Source organism: Bos indicus x Bos taurus, chromosome 15, assembly GCF_003369695.1.
Source record: "Bos indicus x Bos taurus breed Angus x Brahman F1 hybrid chromosome 15, Bos_hybrid_MaternalHap_v2.0, whole genome shotgun sequence".
NCBI classification, from domain to species: domain Eukaryota; kingdom Metazoa; phylum Chordata; class Mammalia; order Artiodactyla; family Bovidae; genus Bos; species Bos indicus x Bos taurus.
In genome coordinates this window covers 39,042,644-39,060,826 of record NC_040090.1, presented here as the reverse complement: position 1 = coordinate 39,060,826, position 18,183 = coordinate 39,042,644, and the positions used below count along the sequence as shown (strand labels likewise).

The following is an 18,183-nucleotide window of genomic DNA, read 5'->3' as shown; positions in this document are numbered from 1 at the left end:
CAGCCCTCTTACAGGTTCTTCAGTCTCCCCTCAGTCACACTGGTGCTCCATCCATTGCCTTCATATAGATATTTGCATACTTAAAAACTCATCTTGATGACTGCCTCTTTCCCAAAGCAGCAAGACCAAAAGTCTCATACTGATGTTATTAGAGGTTCTATTGGAAGGATGGGCTCCAGAGCCAGACTTGAACTTGCTTTGGCAAAAAAAAAAACTTGGTGAAAGCAACCAGATCTTGGTATGCATGTGCCCTCTCCCTCAGACATCTTCCTCAACCATGAGAACAAGCCCAGGTTCACCTCCAAAAGATCAGATGCCACCTGGAGAAGAACCAAGCCACTGCAGCCAAGGCCGTCCTTAGCCGGTCATCCCCTGGGGAACGTGCCACTAACGGTGGATGCACGAGGGAGTCTGCCGGGAACAGCTAAGACTGGCCCAGGCTGACAGAACTGCGCAGCTGCCCCGTGGACTCCTGGGAAATAATCAATGATTGTTTTAGTCCACTAAGTTTCAAAGTGGTTTGTCATATAGCACTGTTGTGGCAGATACCTGGTGCGGGGCCAGGGTAAGGGAACTGTGAGCAGATAGGGAAACTGAGATGAATCTAGGGGGTGCTGCTTAGTCTTCAACATAGCAGGAAACTCTGAGTCACAGTTTCATCATCTGAATAGAAGTCATAATAGTATCTACCTAGCTGAGTTGTCATGGGTATTGGACAACATACCAGACAAAAGAGGCTTAATGGAATCCCTGGTAAATAGTTGCTTCCACTTTCCAATAAACTGGTCCTCAATGTCAGAAAATACTGAACCCTACTCTGTGCCAGGCACTGTGTTAGACTTGGGGAAAGAGCATGCACCGTGTAGAGAGGCATGGAGTATACTTCAATATACTATATGAAAGTAAGCTTTCAGAATAGCAGGTTCAACATAGCATAGAGAATCAGGTAGATGGGGATAGACAGTACTGGGACAAGACTAAGCGGGAAATGTTCAAAGCTGCTGTGTTCAAAACTTATGGTTACCAAAGGGGGAAGGGAGGGAGAGACAAATTAGGAATTTGGGATTAATAGATATGACAGTAATATACATATTAAATAAAAAACAAGGACTTACTCTATAGTACAGGGAACTATATTCCATATCTTGTAATAACCTATAATGAAAAAGAATCTGAAAAAGAATATATACATATAACCAAATTTTTCTATGTATAAAACTGAATCACTTTGCTGTACACCTGAAACACTGTGAATCACCTATACTTCAATAAAAAAATAATTTTTTTAAAAACGAAAAAAAAGGTGCTGTGTTCAATTGTTGGCTTATTATCTACTTTTATAAAATGGTAAATACAATAGATACAGTATATACTATGTCCGTGGTTTTTATTTAATCAGCAGATATTACTTTCAGAGAGAATAACAAAACAAATTATTTAAAGAAAGTTAGACTGGGGTCAATTGTAAAGGACTTAATGTTATTTTATGGGGTTTGCTTTACCCTGTAGGATGTAGTTGCCTTGAAAGATGATAAAGCAATGATAACCCTGGTAGCAATACAAGATGAAATCCTGGAACAGGAAGATCAGTTAGGAGTCTTGTACAATAATCAGGACTAGAGATGATGAGAGAGCAGGGTAGAGGTAAAGAATAAAGTTGAGGGATATTCAGAAGGAAGAATCTATTGGATATGGTGACTTATCAGATGAGGCCCAAAGGAATGCTCCTGAGATTCCCACCCCAGGAGTGTGTGGTGGGGCTCTTCTGTTAACTGAGCAAACAGTGGGGAAAGCAAAGGAATGTCATTGCTTAAAAATAAGTGAAGGAAAGGCAGGGAATTAAAAACCAAGGGTTAGAGGGAGAGGGGAGTTGACCCTTCTTGGCCAGGATTTGAAAGAATGATTTAAAGCAATTTGTTTATGAGTAGGAATCATCAAATAATGACCAAGAGGTGTGATATGGTGTTCACGCATGTCCCACAATAATGAGGTCCCTGGGTGCAGGCATTTAGTCTCAGAGCAGAGGGCTTCTACCTGAGGACCTCTGTGACAGCCCTGGAGATGGCCTGCCTGGCTCCAGTCCCTCCCTCTTATGAGCACCCAAACTCCCCTACTGCCAGTCCATTCTGAACGCTGGGGCCAGAATGATCTGAAAACACCGACCTGAGTCCGGACACTCACATGCTTACAGAGGAGTAAGCAAAACAGCATGGTGGGAACGGTTAGTACATGTAGGAGTCAGCCTGTCTTTGTTTGAATCCTCCTCTGGGATTATTAGCTCCTCACAGTTCACATGATTTATTCACGCAGTACCCTGATTTCCACATCTATAAAATGAAGATTAATTCTAATACTTATCACATAGGTTTGTTGTGAGAATTACCTGATATAATCCAATAAGGCTCCTTTAAATACTTAAAGATTACAAGGTACATCATAAGCACTCACTATTAACTACTATTATTCATTGTATTTTCATCCTCCACAGCTAGAAGGTGAAGAGGCTCGGTACAAAGGAGTTTAGCTTTTGTCTGTTTCTTTCATCTCCTCTCTACCACTTCTCCCTACACTAGACGTCTGCAGAACACTAAGCCCGATTAGGCCTATGGACCTCTATATGCTGGTCATTTGCTTGAAAGGCCCTCTACTCTCTTCTCCATTTAATTAGTTCTTTTCCAACATTAAAACTCAGCTTGAGACTTCTGTGGTGGTCCAGTGGTTAAGAATCTGCCTTGCAATGCAGGGGATGCAAGTTCAATTCCTGTTCAAGGAATTAAGATCCCACATGCCACAGAGCAACTAAGCCCTTGCCCTGCGACTGCTGTGTCCACACACTAATGCCTGCCCCTGTGCTTCTGTGACACCTTCCATCAGAGCAGCCATCATCCCATCTATTATTCTGGGTTTGTTTAGATGGTTTCCCTACTTGGCTGCAAGCCTCTTGAGGACAAGAATGTTATCCTAGTCAAAGTTCCAGTTCAAATGCCTGGCATAATGCCAACATATTTCTCAAATTCAGTTAGACTTCTGTTGAGTGAATGAATAAATGAATGAGTCATAGGGAGAATGAATGGGGAGGTTCACTCCACCTGGAGCCAAAAGCCATCAGCTAAAACAACTTAAGGGGGATTCCCTGGTGGTCTAGTGGCTAAGACTCTACACTTCCAATGTGAGATTAAATCCAGGTTCGATCCTTAGTCAGGGAACTAAGATCCCATGTGCTGCAACTAAGAGTTTGCATGCCTAAACTAAGAAACCTGCATGTCCCGACGAAGACTGAAGGTACTGCGTGCTGTAGCTGAGACCCGGCACAGCCAAATAAATATTAAATAAATATATTAAAAAAAAACCAAAACAATTTTGGGACCTTCTTTTAATACCTGTGTGATGGTCCTAGTGGTATCCTCATAGATCACAGGCCTTCCAGGTGGGTGCACAAGAAGTAGACTGGCCTTTTTGAATGCAGCACAGTGACCTATGGGACTCTCCAGTAGGCAGCATAGAATAAGCTGGATGTACACTTTTGGTATTGCTGCCCAGGACTTGTGAATGCAGCTGCTGTGTGTGTATGTGTGCACATACACACACACACAAACACAAGTACTCTCATATTCTCTTGCACTTACACCTGTGTATACACCTTTGTGGGAGATATTCTTCTCTGTTACAATTTAAGAGCTATACATCTCTCAATGTTTTGTTGCACTCATCACAAACTAATGGACCTTGGGAGTTGGCTCACAAATACATTTTATTTGGCTTCCAGTGGGATTTTTGCTTGTTTGCTTTATTTTGTTTGATTTTTAACAGTTTTGAATGTGAGGCACTCACATTTATACTAGCTGAGTGGATCCCAGAGGCATGTGAATTTGCAGCAATACACTTTTTTCTCTGAAACATGATCTAACAAAAGATATGAGTTATTTACTTCAGTAGGGAGAGGGTTATTGGAGGTTATTTGCAAGCACCCTTGCAAATAAAGGAGCTGGACTAAAACAGGAAATAAAATAATGCTATAATGACTTGTTTTGACTGCCTCAAGAATTTTTCTTTACAAGCTGTTTACAAGTTAAAAAGAGGTTAATACTATTCTGATTCACACAAGAATGGAGCCTGTGGAATCTGCCAAAGACTGTTAGTTAGATAGATTCTTAATCTGGGCATCTGAGCCACTGGTGCTTTGCCGTAAGTTGCCAAGTGCAATGCAAAATTTCTTTTTTTACTTATAGCAATTATAGTACCAAAGACTTGGAGTGACTTTGTAAGTTAAATTGTATTCAGGTAACTTTCACTCACTGCATTCTAAATTGTGTGTTAGACAGAAAGGGGGGGTGGTGGGGAAAGAAAGAAAGAGAAAGAGGAGAGTCTGTATGAGTTAGAGTTAAGATTCTAAGAATTTTACCTTATCCCCAAACATCCCTGGAATTGTAGACCTCACATGAACATCATTTGAGGATTACTTCTAAATAAAGGCTAAAACTAGAGGACACCTCTAGAAAAAAAATGGCTTAATTACAGAGCAACTCTACCTTATTTACTATCCCTAGCATCCCATTTAGACTGATGGTCAAAATTTCTTAGGAAATCTCCTAAGGCATAATGTTGAACTTTCTGAGAAAGTTATGATATCCTATCTTTCTAAGTTTTTCAAAGACACTCTCTGAGACGGCACGTATGTATGAATGAAACTCTTAATGTGACCTCTAGTGACCCTCCCTAGCCCATAATCCCATATTTGGCTACACAAGGGTTTTGACTTGAGTCTTAAGAATTCCTGTGGAAGTTCCAGAGTTGGCACAGTTCCAGCGGCCAAGGTTAGAAGACAGGAAGATGGGAGCCTTTTGGGAAGAAGGTGGGTAGAGGAAACAGCACCAGCTGGGATGCACAGAATTCTAAGGCTCCCACCCCCATGGTCATGCCCTACAAACTTCCTCCCCTTGAGTGAGGGCAGCACCTGTGAATATGATAGTTCTGCTTGACTAGGTTACATTACAAGACAAAACTAAGGAAATTCTGTAGATGTAATTAAGGTCCCAGGGACTTCCCTGGTGGTGCTGTGGTTAAGAATCTGCCCTTCATTGCAGGGGATGTGGATTTGATTTCTGGTCAGAGAACTAAAATCCCACATGTCTCAGGGCAACCATGCCTGCATGCTCCAACTAGAGAACCTGTGTGCCACAAACTGCAGAGCCCAGGCACTGCAACTCCTGAGCCCACATGCTCTAGAGCCCATGTTCCACATCAGAAGCCTATGTGCTGCAACTGGAGAAAAAGCCCAAGTGCCACAGCGAAGACTCAGTGCAGCCAAAAAATATTAAAGGTCCCGAATCAGTGGACTTTGAGTTAATCAAAAGGAAGATGATTATAGGTGGGCTTGACCTAAATCAGATAAAAAACAGGGGCTGAGCACTTCCCAAAGAGAAGCACTCTCCTCCTGGCCTTGAAGGAGCAACAACCACATTGTGGGCTGCCTGTGGAGAGGTGTGGCTTCTCGAAGCTGAGGGCCTCCATCCTACAACCCCAGGAAGGTGAATTCTGTCAACATCAATGAGCTTGGAAGAGGGACCTGAGCTCAAGGTGAGAATGTAGTCCAGGTAACACCTTGACTGTACCCTCGAAAGACTGTTGAACGAAATGTCCAGATAAGCTGTACCTGGACTCCTGAATCCACAGAAACTCTAAGCCAATAAATGTATACTATTTTAAACTGCTAAAGTTGTGGTAATTTGTTACACAGTATTAGCACAACTAACACAGGCAAAGCTACTAAGAGAAACAGCTCAAGGAATGGGGGAGGGGACAATATTTAAAACACAAACAGTGCATGGAAGGGGAATACACTGGCACCCCAAAGTCCATCCCTGGGCACAGAACCTCTGCAAACAATAGGTCAGAGCGACCCCATGGACTGGGGCCCACCAGGTTCCTCAGTCCAAGGAATTTTCCAGGCAAGAGTACTGGAGTAGGTTGCCATTTCCTTCTCCAGGGGATCTTCCCAACCCAAGGATGGAACCCGGGTCTCCCACACTACAGGCAGACTCTTTACCCTCTGAGCCACCAGGGAAGCCCACTAACCACACAGTTGGGATTGTTTACATCTTTCCCTAAACCAAGCTCTGAGGGGCCCGCTATCGGCATCTCTTCTATAGACAATTTTTACAGACTTCTCCTTGGCAGGTCCTGACCCTGGATCTGTGAGTACAGGAATGAAGACGTCAGGTATGTTCACATTCTGGTTAAGGTGTCAACTACACACAGATGTGTGTAGCTGAGTGTTAGTGCTGCCTCAGAAGACTGAATGAGGTGCTCTGGGAGCACTAGGGGCCAACCTGTCTAGTGGGGGCCCCAGAAATGTTCATGGAGAGTCCACAGCAATTTTGAGTCATAAAGGGTGGGCAGAAAAATTATATATATATTATATATATATAATATATATATATATAATTATTATATATATATTAGAGTGGTTTCCCCACCAGGGCTTCCCTGGGGGCTCAGACAGTAAAGAATCTGCCAGCACTGCAGGAGACCCAGGTTCAATCCCTGGGTCAAGGAAATCCCCTGGAGAAGGGAATGGCTACCCTATATATATATGTACAAAAATTGCTACTGCATGTGAGTGAGTTATGCGGGAAAAAGAGGGACATCAGCTCAGGCCACTTTGTGATGGGCCTTCCCCATGTAAAATGCTGACATTTGAGTGGGTTTGTTGCTGTTGATAATTGATGACAAACAACAAAAACAGTCTACACCGAGGAGTGAGAGCATCTGTGTGTGTTGTGGGAAGATGCACGTAACAGCGGACGGCAGCAGGAGGTAAGACCAGAGGCAAGAGAAGCGGTGAGAAGGCCAGCGCGGGATACAGGTGTGTTTCCGCTTGCTCCTTTGTCCCTGCTATGAGCACAGGGCCCACCCAAGAGTAGGGGGCAAAAAGTGCTTATTGAATCATAAACGGACAGATCATCAAAAGAGGGCTCCCAAGGCAACGGGCATGGAAGCAGCAATTCTGAAAACGCTGAAGGAGTTTTCACTCACCATGGAGCTGGGAGAGGGAATATTTTAGGCATCCGGGGTGTGAGGGATGAGGCAGAGGAGAGGGTTGTAAAAACAGAAAGTCCAGACTCAGGACCTCTGTTGAGCTCTAGGTGGAATAGAAAGGGGCCACCTCAAGGCCTGAGGGGTTTAGAGTGTCTCAGGGATCCAATCCAGCACCACGGTTCAGGCTTGGGGTCCTCCCTGACCCTCAGCATGAAAGTTCAGGCACATTCTAGCTCAGGCTACATTAGCAGCCACTCTTCCCTCCTGGTCAGCATTTTAGGGAGCTGTTCATTTTCCACTGGCTCATCCTTACCCTTATGCCTAATCCATAGACCCATGTTCTCCCTCAGCTGTTCCCTCTCTGAGTATTCCCAGATGGTGCTAGTGGTAAAGAACATGTGTACCAATGCAGGAGATTTATGAGACACAAGTTTGATCCCTGAGCTGGGAAGATCCCCTGGAGGAGGAAATGGCAACCCACTCCAGTATTCTTGCCTGGAGAATCCCATGGACAGAGGAGCCTGGAGGACTATAGTCCATAGAGTCACAGAGGTGGACATGACTGAAGTGACTTAGCATGCACGCATGCTTCCTCTCAGAAGGAGGAGGTTCATCTCAAGACAAGGCTGAAAAGGACCACTCACTTGACCAGTTTGACTAAGTGCTTCTTCTTGTAGATAAGGCACTCTCCTCTCTGTCTTATGACTCACAGATAAGATGTTCTTTTATCTACCAAAACCTAATAACTCCTCTGCCCATGCTAATAATCCCCCTGCCCATTCATTCATTTGTTCACTTAGTTACTCACTGACAAATATTTATTGAACATCGACAGTATTCTAGGCGCTGGGACTCAGCACTGAATGTGAAACACAGGATCCAGGCTCTTATATGAGATGAGGAGGCATAAAATGAACAGCAAGCAAATAAATGAACTAGAAGACCTCAGAGTAAAAAGTGCTCCAGGAAAAAAAACCCCAAAAGAGTGAAGTAGTAAGTGCTCCAAAATGTCTCCTGGGTTTCCTGTCTCAACATATTTCAGACCAACCACCCAAAGGCCTAAGCACCAAACCTAGGAAGCATCTTGGACTTACCCTTCTCACTTATTTTTCACATTCAATTATCAGTCACAAAGCCATGCCTATGCCGACTTTCAATGACTCTCAAATCCATCTGTCCTTCTCCACCCCACTGACACTTCATGCAGAGATGATAACTTGTTGCCCATTTACTGCAGCATTTCCCTAATTAGTGTCTCTTTAGTCTTGCCCTGTTCCCACCTCTCAGGGCTCTGCTTGCTGCTGCTGCTAAGTCACTTCAGTCGTGTCCGACTCTGTGCGACCCCATAGACAGCAGCCCATCAGGCTCCCCCGTCCCCGGGATTCTCCAGGCAAGAATACCGGAGTGGGTTGCCATTTCCTTTTCCAATGCATGAAAGTTAAAAGTGAAAGTGAAGTCGCTCAGTCGTGTCTGACCCTCAGCGACCCCATGGACTGCAGCCCTCCAGACTCCTCCGTCTATGGGATTCTCTAGGCAAGAGTACTGGAGTGGGGTGCCATTGCCCACTCTGCAGGGCTCTGCTTAAAATTGCTCAATAGTGGAGGGAGGCATAAGAAGGAGGGTGTGTGTGTATATATGTGTATGTGTGTATATATATATATATAAATAAACACACACATATGTGTATATACACATAGATATTCACATACATATAGGACAGAAACAGTATGGACATAATGGAAGCCAAAGATATTAAGAAGAGGTGGCAAGAATACACAGAAGAACTATGCAAAAAAGATCTTCACAACCAAGATAATCACGATGGTATGACCACTCACCTAGAGCCAGACATCTGGAATGTGAAGTCAGGTGGGCCTTAGGGAGCATCACTACGAACAAAGCTAGTGGAGGGGATGGAATTCCAGTCAAGCTATTTCAAATCCTGAAAGATGATGCTGTGAAAGTGCTGCACTCAATATGCCAGCAAATTCAGAAAACTCAGCAGTGGCTACAGGACTGGAAAAGGTCAGTTTTCATTCCAATCCCAAAGAAAGACAATGCCAAAGAATGCTCAAACTACCACACAATTGCACTCATCTCACATGCTAGTAAAGTAATGCTGAAAATTCTCCAAGCCAGGCTTCAGCAATATGTGAACCGTGAACTTCCAGATGTTCAAGCTGGTTTTAGAAAAGACAGAGGAACGAGAGACCAAATTGCCAACATCCATTGGATTACTGAAAAATCAAGAGTTCCAGAAAAGCATCTACTTCTGCTTTATTGACTATGCCAAAGCCTTTGACTGTGTGGATCACAACAAACTGTGGAAAATTCTTCAGGAGATGGGAATACCAGACCACCTGACCTGCCTCTTGAGAAATCTGTGTGCAGGTCAGGAATCAACAGTTAGAACTGGACATGGAACAACAGACTGGTTCCAAATTGGGAAAAGAGCACATCAAGACTGTATATTGTCACCCTGCTTATTTAACTTATATGCAGAGTACATCATGAGAAATGCTGGGCTGGATGAAGTACAAGCTGGAATCAAGATTGCTGGAAGAAATACCAATAACCTCAAATATGCAGATGACACCATCCTCATGGCAGAAAGCGAAGAAGAACTAAAAAGCCTCTTGATGAAAATGAAAGAGGAGAGTGAAAAAGTTGGCTTAAAGCTCAACATTCAAAAAACGAAGATCATGGCATCTGGTCCCATCACTTCATGGCAAATAGATGGGGAAACAGGGGAAACAGTGACAGACTTTTTTTTTGGTGTTGGGGGGGGGGCGTGGGCTCCAAAATCACTGCAGATGGTGACTGCAGCCATGAAATTAAAAGACGCTTCCTCCTTGGAAGAAAACTTATGACCAACCTAGATAGCATAGTAAAAAGCAGAGACATTACTTTGCCAACAAAGGTCCATCTAGTCAAGGCTATAGTTTTTCCAGTAGTCATGTATGGATGTGAGAGTTGGACTATAAAGAAAGCTGTGCACTGAAGAATTGATGCTTTTGAACTGTGGTGTTGGAGAAGACTCTCGAGAGTCCCTTGGACTACAAGAAGATCCAACCAGTCCATCCTAAAGGAAATCAGTCCTGAATATTCATTGGAAGACTGATGCTGAAGCTGAAATTCCAATACTTTGGCTACATGATGCAAAGAACTGACTCATTTGAAAAGACCGTGATGCTGGGAAAGATTGAAGTTGGGAGGAGAAGGGGACGACAGAGGATGAGATGGTTGGATGGCATCACCGACTCAATGGACATGAGTCTGAGTAAACTCCGGGAGTTGGTGATGGACAGGAAGGCCTGGCGTGCTTTAGTCCATGGGGTCACAAAGAGTCGGACACGACTGAGTGACTGAACTGAACTGAACATATAGCTGATTCTCTCATGTTGTACAGTAGAAACTAAGACAATGTTGTAAAGCAATTGTACTCCAATAAAAAAAAAAAAAAAAACAAAAAAAACGAAAATCTTAAACACCCTTCAAACATTGTTCAATGGTTCTCAGTAGTTTCTTTAGTCAAGTTCAACCCTCTGAACTTGGCAAGCAAGATCTTTCACTATCTGGGTGCTACTGACCCTTCAGCCTTGCCCCCCCGGCACTCTCCTGCCCCACACAGCCTCCACTCAGCCGTCCCTGCAGATCTGTGTGTGCAAGTGCTACTTGCTTTTGATCTGTTGCCACTCTCGCTTGACTCGGCCTCTGCTTATCCTCTCTACTATGTTCGAAACTCAGATCAGAAGTCACCTCATTTGGGAAGACCTTTCTTATAAATGACCAAAGGAGCTTTTACAAGGATTACATGGAAAAGATACATGCAACGCTTGGCCTAAAGATGGCATTCAGCTGCTTATATCTTGTTTACCTGATGGAATTTTCTCATATTTGGGGCAGGCATAGTTAGCGCATAAAGTTTTTCTATTTTCAATGAAACCATCTCAGAATACAGCCTCTGAGGCATGGACTTATCTCCCTCATTGTTTTTAATGAGATGGACTCATGCACAGGAAATTTTCCTTCTCATTTATGATTTTGTTGCTTGATACTTGTTATTTTCATTTGAGCTCCTAATCCTTATTCTTAATGGCCTGGAAGTGATTCTGATGGATCCTAAGATTGGAGATAAATATCTTGAATATATCAGCATCCCAACAGCACAAACAATAATAATTCACAGCAGTCCTTGGCCCTGAGGATTGGCTGTTGCCATTTCCAATTTTATATTGCTTCTTGGCACACTCTCCCTACTCCCAGGGCACTGAGAGAATCCACCCACCTGCCACTCTCCATGGAAGGATGGGACCACACACCTCTACCAAACTAAGCCCTTTCTGGGTTGACTTCTGACACCATCACCCTGATCTTCTATGGAGGTTTTAGGAACTCTCTGAAAAAGGGAAAGCTGCTTTCTGAGAATACATTTTCCTTTGGATACCTGTTCCTTGATAAGATTTCTCTCCCAGCACGTGCCCACAAGAGCACACACCCAGTTCTTACTTGGTCGGTCTCCCTACCTATGTGAGGTCTGTGTTCTGAAAGTCCCCAGAAGGGGTGGTAAAGATGTGGCTCTCTTACTTGCATTTAGTAGCATCCGGATCCTTTGGTCTTCCTCAGCCTCTTGGACTAGCTTTTCTGCCAGCACCTTGTCCTCTGACTCTACACACGCGTCAGCTTCCCGCAGGTACTCCAGGTAGTCGATCTCCCGCTGGGCGCGCTCCACTCTCAGCGCCAGGTTGTGGACTGCGCTCTTGTACTCACTTGTGTAGGTGTGACATTGTCCCAACATAATGGAGATGTTTTTCGAGAACTCTTGGAAATCTTGAATGTATGCTCTCGTTGCTTGGGTACATTTCTGCAGTCCTTGCTTCAGTCAGAAAATAAATTCTCAAATTATTTCCAGTTATTTAAATTGCCCAAGTAATGTCAATAACTCTTATTCATAGAAACAGACTTTTAAAATACAAACAGCTAAAAGGGGGTGAAATTTAAAAAAAAAATCACCCATAATTCCTTAACTCAAAGAACTATTGAAACTTTGGTGTACACATCTTTAGGTTTTCCTATGCATTTAGTCATACACGTATAAACATATGTTAATGTGATTTTGCTACATGTTTGTTTTATAACATATTTTTAATTTGCTGATATATTGTGAACATATTTCAATACAAATTAATATATATTTATACCATAATTTTAATAACATAATTCCATTAAATTGATTAGAGTCTTTCTAATGAACATTTGGGCTTCCCTGGTGGCTCAGATGGTAAAGAATCTGCCTGCAATGTGGGAGACCCAGGTTCGATCCCTGGGTTGGGAAGATCCCCTAGAGAAGGAAATGGTAACCCATTCTAGTATTCTTGCCTGGAGGATCCCATGGACAGAGGAGCCTGGTGGGCTACAGTCCATGGGGTACAAAGAGTCAGATGTGACTGGGCGACTGACATACACATAAACATAACAGACATTTACATAATTTTCAATGATCTGCCACTCAAACAATGGTGAAGAAAATCTTTGTCTTTATACATTTATACTTCTCTGATTATTTGCTTAGGATACATTTCCAGATGTAAGCTCCATCCCCAGCACCTGGCACATAGTCACACTTAATATGAACTTACTGAATAAAAGAATAAGTTAAGGGGTCTTTCCTGGTGGTCCAGTGGTTAGGAGTCTGCCTGCCATTGCAGGGACACAGGTTCAATCCTTGGTCCAGGAAGATTCCACATGCCATGGAGCAACTACGCCCATGTGCCACAGCTACTGAGCCTGCTCGCTAGAGCCCTGGAGCCGCAACTCCTGGGCCCACGTGCGGCAAGTACTGAGGCTGGCTCACTGTGAGCCTGTGCTCGACAAGAGAAGCCACCACAGCAAGAAGCCCGAGCACAGCAACTAAGAGTGGTCCCCACCAGCTCCAACCAGAGAAAAGCCGTGCAGAGCAACAAAGATCCAGAGCAGCCAAAGATAAATAGCTTAAAAAAATATTTTTTTAAAAAGGAATAAGTGAATGAAGGAAATGGGATGGGTTTCTGGATCAGGATGTATACTTAAAGACCATCTGGTGGTTTACCAAAATGCTCTCCACAAAAGCTGTAAAAATATATACTTTGGACAGCAGGATGTAAGACTGTTCAGTGAAGAATGAAAGAGAGATTGAGAGAGAGAAAGGTGTGTGAGAGGGAGGGAGAGAGACAGAGATAGAAACAGAGAGGATGAGAGGGAAAGAGAGAGAGGAGAGAGAAATTGCCTAAATCTATCCTCTTTTATTCTTACCCCACCCCCACCCCACACACCCCTGGATGTGGGATCGCATCACTTGGCACATGTTTGCCTGGCCAACAGTGGAGCCACCCAGGGCTTGGCTTCCTCCTGAGGTCACCACAGTCAGGGTGGGAAGACCTACATGAATCACACCCTCTTCTTTTCAGTCCACATTCATAGCTATGAACATATCCATCTGTACTCAATACCCTTGTCTGCAGGCAGACTCAAGTCTTGTGGAAAGCTTGCAGGGATGAGACTGGCACTGAACCCCAAGGCAGGGCTGCGGCAAATGAAGAAGGACCACAGCTGAGCGTAATTCAGGCACACGTAAGAAAGTGAGATCGGGAAGGTCTCTGAGGAGAGAACCAGTGAGGCAGCGGCAAGAGGCCATTGGCCTGGGAACATTCCATCTGTGGCTCTCAGGCCTCGGATCACAGGACCTCAGAAACCCAGTGCAGCCTGCTCTGAGGAAGTGTTCTACCCTGGAATAGAACACTTAGTTCTATTTCAACCAAATAGTTTGGACTTAAAGAGTTTTCAGGAAATGTAGAAACTAAATACCAGAGATAAGCGTGTCTTTCAGAGAAGGGAAATAATTTATCAGAATTTAACTTGTACAAAAGCAAGGCGGGACATAAGAAATAGCTGATGTCCATGCCAGGGTGTGTTAAAGGTTAGGGCAGAGGGTTACATTTGCCCCAGGGAGTCTGTCCCTGCCGCAAAAATGTTGGGTTTTGCAAATTTTAATGAAGTGGCAGCTACAACACTTGGGAAAAAGGCCCTGAAACTTCCTCTCTAACACTGCTGAAACCTGCTCATTTCTAAAACCAAAGCCAGTTCAGCAAAAGAAGCACGAGCTTCTCAGGAAGCCAATATCATGACTATTTACAGTGACCTAAAGTCTCACCATTAAAAGATACAAAGAAAACTAAAATGTGCTGTCCTCCTGATATAGTAAAACATGAAGAAAACATGACCAAAATGTTTAATTTTCCTATTTTAAAAACTGAGCAATTGAATAATAACATTTTAGACATTTACCACCATGCCAGGCAAGGTTCTAAGTGGAATTAATTTATTAAACCTTCTGAATATTAGTAAGAGGTAAATTCTATTAATGGCCCCATTTTACAGATGAGAGAAACTGCCAGATCAGGTAACAGAGAAAACTGCTCAAGAAACCACTAGACAATGAAAAATATTCAGTGTACCCTTAGCAGTCTTATCATTCACTATCTGGAAAAACACATCCCAGTAGGTAGGGAAGCATGGGTAAGAAAAAGTGACTTCTGGGAGGCAGGTTCCCTGGGTCAGGGGCATGGATGCCACCTACCTCCAAGACTTGAAAGCGCTGATAGATATAGTGCACCATGGCCGGGTCCTGGGCGCGTTGCGGTGGGGGCAGGAAGGCCATGAAGACCAGAGCCCTGAAAATGCAAGCTCGCCTAAGAGCCAGCATCATCCTGCAAACCACCCAGGGCGGGAATCTCTTCTGCTGCTGCTTCTTGAAGAAGACTCAAGGGTTAGGGTGGTGGTCTCCTGCTTTCTAGCCGCTGCTGAGAAAATCCTCCAAAAACAGCCGGACAGCAAAGTCTGCTAGTTACTCCCTCTGATGCGTGATCTCACTTTGCAAACTGGTGATCAAGTCCAGCTGTTGGCAAGTCGTCCCTGGAGGCCTTGCAGGCCAACTCGGGGTAGAGAGTTCCCTGGGTCCAGCATCTGCTGCCATCACCTTTGACACATGGGGACCCTCTGCAGATAGTGGCTGCCCCCTCTTCAGGCATGGGTGAGTGTGCCTGGGGTGGGGAGGGGGGCCGGGAGGATTTCTCCCCTCTGCCCCGCTCTTTTCTTTTTACTTTTGCTTTCCTCCTCCCTAGAGAACTCTGCAGTCCAATCACAGCCCTGACCCCATACACACCACCCCCAACTTCTCAGAGCTGGACTCCCATTTTAGTTTCTGGCCAAAATTCCCGAGATCCTTTTCCCAGAAATCCTGATGGGAGACCCCACCCCGCCTCCAGACTCTCTTTGCATTCCTGCAGCTCTTAAAGGCACAGCAAGGGAAAAAAAAATGAAAGCTCTCTTACACCTCCGTCTTGGAGCAGGCAGGGCACAGGCCCCATTGCCCCTTGGGAAAGAGAGCTCCAATGGGCCACATGCCTAGCCACCCAGGGAGATAGCTGAGGAATCTGAAATTCAAGCTCAGAAGAGTTTCATTAAGAACCAAACAATTGCTGATACAGGGGCACTTTCAGAGCCAAACCATCACTAACTCTTCCTTAGTGAGGAAGTCCTTGAGTTTTTTCACTCTCCAGTAGCAGAGTTCCCTTCACCGGAAGCAACAAGCCAGCCATACAAAGGACTCAACTCACATTCTTAGTACAAAGTGGTAAATTCTTTCGATTTTTTGCCTTTTCTGTTCAGGCCTACTTATTTTAACCTCTCCTTCTGTGGTTGGGTCCAGTATACTCATGGTTCTTTCTCAATCACCAAAGTGGAGAAGGTTGGGGCATCTTTGAGAAGTGAAAAGAACTCTGACCAGGAGTCAGAGACCTGGGTTTGTATTTGATCCCTGCAAGAGACACTAAAAGAATTTTCCAGCGTTGCCCCTGCATGTCCTTGTTCCCATTAGTTGTTCCTCTACCTCTCTTTCAAGTGACTTTAGCCCCTAACTGTCCCTCCTCACCCTCTTGGTATCATCTCAGACAACAGTTCCTCATCCTTAAGAACAATCCCTATTTCTAAGAACTATCTTTGACAACGTTCAGGCCCCTATGTCTGCGGATGTAAGTGTACTAAGTCACATCATGTAAGGGGATGTGAGTACTGTGGGATTTTGGTGTCTTTGGGATGAAGGACAGAGAATGGGCTGGTCCTAGAACAAATTCTCTGTGGACATCAAGAGGCAAAGAAATTCTCTGAAATAGATGAAATTCTGCTCACCCTTCCTCTTAAATTCTCATTAAAAATACTGCCCGCTCAGCCTCCTTCCCCAAGTAAGAAGGCTCTTTTGGAAAACTCTCATACTTGCCTTTTTAAAATAAAGTTTTATGTCAACAGTGTCTGGTTGATTTTCTTGATGAATGCCTCAACTCCTAACTGTGAGATAGTGAACTAAGATGGATAAGATCCAGCGGAGGTGAAACACAATTTTTAGGAGGCGGCATTTTCCTGGGGTACACTTTTTCTTGGTTTTCTATAGCATGGTTACATTATTTTTACAATGAAATATACATTCAATTTGGAGAAGGAAATGGCAACCCATTCCAGTGTTCTTGCCTGGAGAATCCCAGGGACGGGGGAGCCTGGAGGGCTGACGTCTATGGGGTCGCACAGAGTTGGACACAACTGAAGAGACTTAGCAGTAACAGCAGCATACATTCAATACTAGAGGCTTTCCAGAGGGCACAGTGGTAAAGAATCTGCCTGCCAATCCAGGAAATGAAAGAGATGCGGGTTCGATCCCTGGTTGGGAGCATCCCCTGGAGTAGAAAATGGCAGCTCACTCCAGTAATTTTGCCTGGGAAACTATGGACAGAGGAGCCTGATGGGCTACAGTCCATGGGGCCATAAAGAGTTAGACAAGACTGAGCATGGATGCACACACATATATTCAACACTAATGGCATGTGGAGGATTACTGGAGACTCAGAACGAAGCAAGAGGCCTTATTGTACTATGTGTCCTTGGGCTGCTTCCAGGGCTGCCCTTGTCCACATGCCTCTGAAAGGAGCTCCAAAGAGCTTGGCCTCAGAGGCCCTTAGTTCAGTCCTGGCAGACACTCCCGCTCTGCCCCACACGCTCTCTCCTCATTCACCTGCTTCATAGAGACACACCTGGCCTCTGACCTCTAACTGCCCACACCTGGTCTTGCTTGGTGATTTTACTCTCGTGATTCCCAAGGCAGTAAAGTCTGCAGCTGGAACCCCTAACCCATTAGGATTGATGAGCCATGAGGCAGAACCAGAATGGAAACCCTCATGTTCTTATGACCAGAAATCTCACAAAGGAAAATTAAACTCACTTCAGAGATAATCACAGCTTTGACTGATATACAGTGGCCAACCGTGGCCTTTCTTATTCAGAGCAGACCTTAACTCAATGGAAAGAAAAGATGGCCTGGTGCCCTCAGCCTGCTGTTGGGATAAAATCATTCATTTGGCCCTTCTGCCTCCCTTACATTTAATCTCTGGCCTTGATCACTGCTGCAATCTCCTTAGGAAGGACAGTGGCCAAGCACAGTGACTCCCTTTTCTCCTTTGCAACTGAAGACCCCCTGGAGAAGGCAATGGCACCCCACTCCAGTATCCTTGCCTGGAAAATCCCATGGACAGAGGAGCCTGGTGGGCTGCAGTCCATGGGGTTGCAAAGAGTCGGGCAGGACTGAGAGACTAACACTTGTGTGTGTGACACTTGTGATCCTCTGCTCTCCTGCCCTGGTATCCTGAGAGAGGAAACTTAAGCCCTTGACAATTACGACCATGTCCCCAGTGTGGCTGGATCTGAGTCACTAGTCCTTGACCTGTAAGCCCAGCCCTGAGTTGCTATTTTTCCTTAAGGGACAAGTCAGAACTGGACACATCAACGCCCAGCCTAACCAGCCCACTGAGGCTGATCTCACTCAGCTTCCCAGTCCTCCTGGAATTCTTTGCTATCTTCATCACTGGTGGTCCTTTGGCTTGGTGCCTCCATATTAACTGACCCTACTGATTTCTAGAGCCTTCATGCATTGGAGAAGGAAATGGCAACCCACTCCAGTGTTCTTGCCTGGAGAATCCCAGGGACGGGGTAGCCTGGTGGGCTGCCGTCTCTGGGGTCGCACAGAGTCGGACACGACTGAAGTGACGCAGCAGCAGCAGGAGC

The 18,183-nt window shown here is 44.7% G+C and overlaps 1 protein-coding gene across 1 annotated transcript in view; it reads right to left on the bottom strand.

Annotated features, from left to right (window-relative positions):
- OLFML1 (olfactomedin like 1) overlaps positions 1–15,239 on the bottom strand; it is a 30,591-nt gene extending 15,352 nt beyond the window's left edge. The window contains exons 1-2 of the mRNA XM_027563176.1: positions 14,654–15,239; positions 11,626–11,914 (exon numbers count right to left, since the gene is read on the bottom strand). Of these exons, the coding sequence (XP_027418977.1) occupies positions 11,626–11,914; positions 14,654–14,782 (418 nt within the window). The 5' untranslated portion in view covers positions 14,783–15,239. The remainder of the gene's footprint in view (positions 1–11,625; positions 11,915–14,653) is intronic.
- Between the last annotated feature and the right edge of the window lie 2,944 nt (positions 15,240–18,183).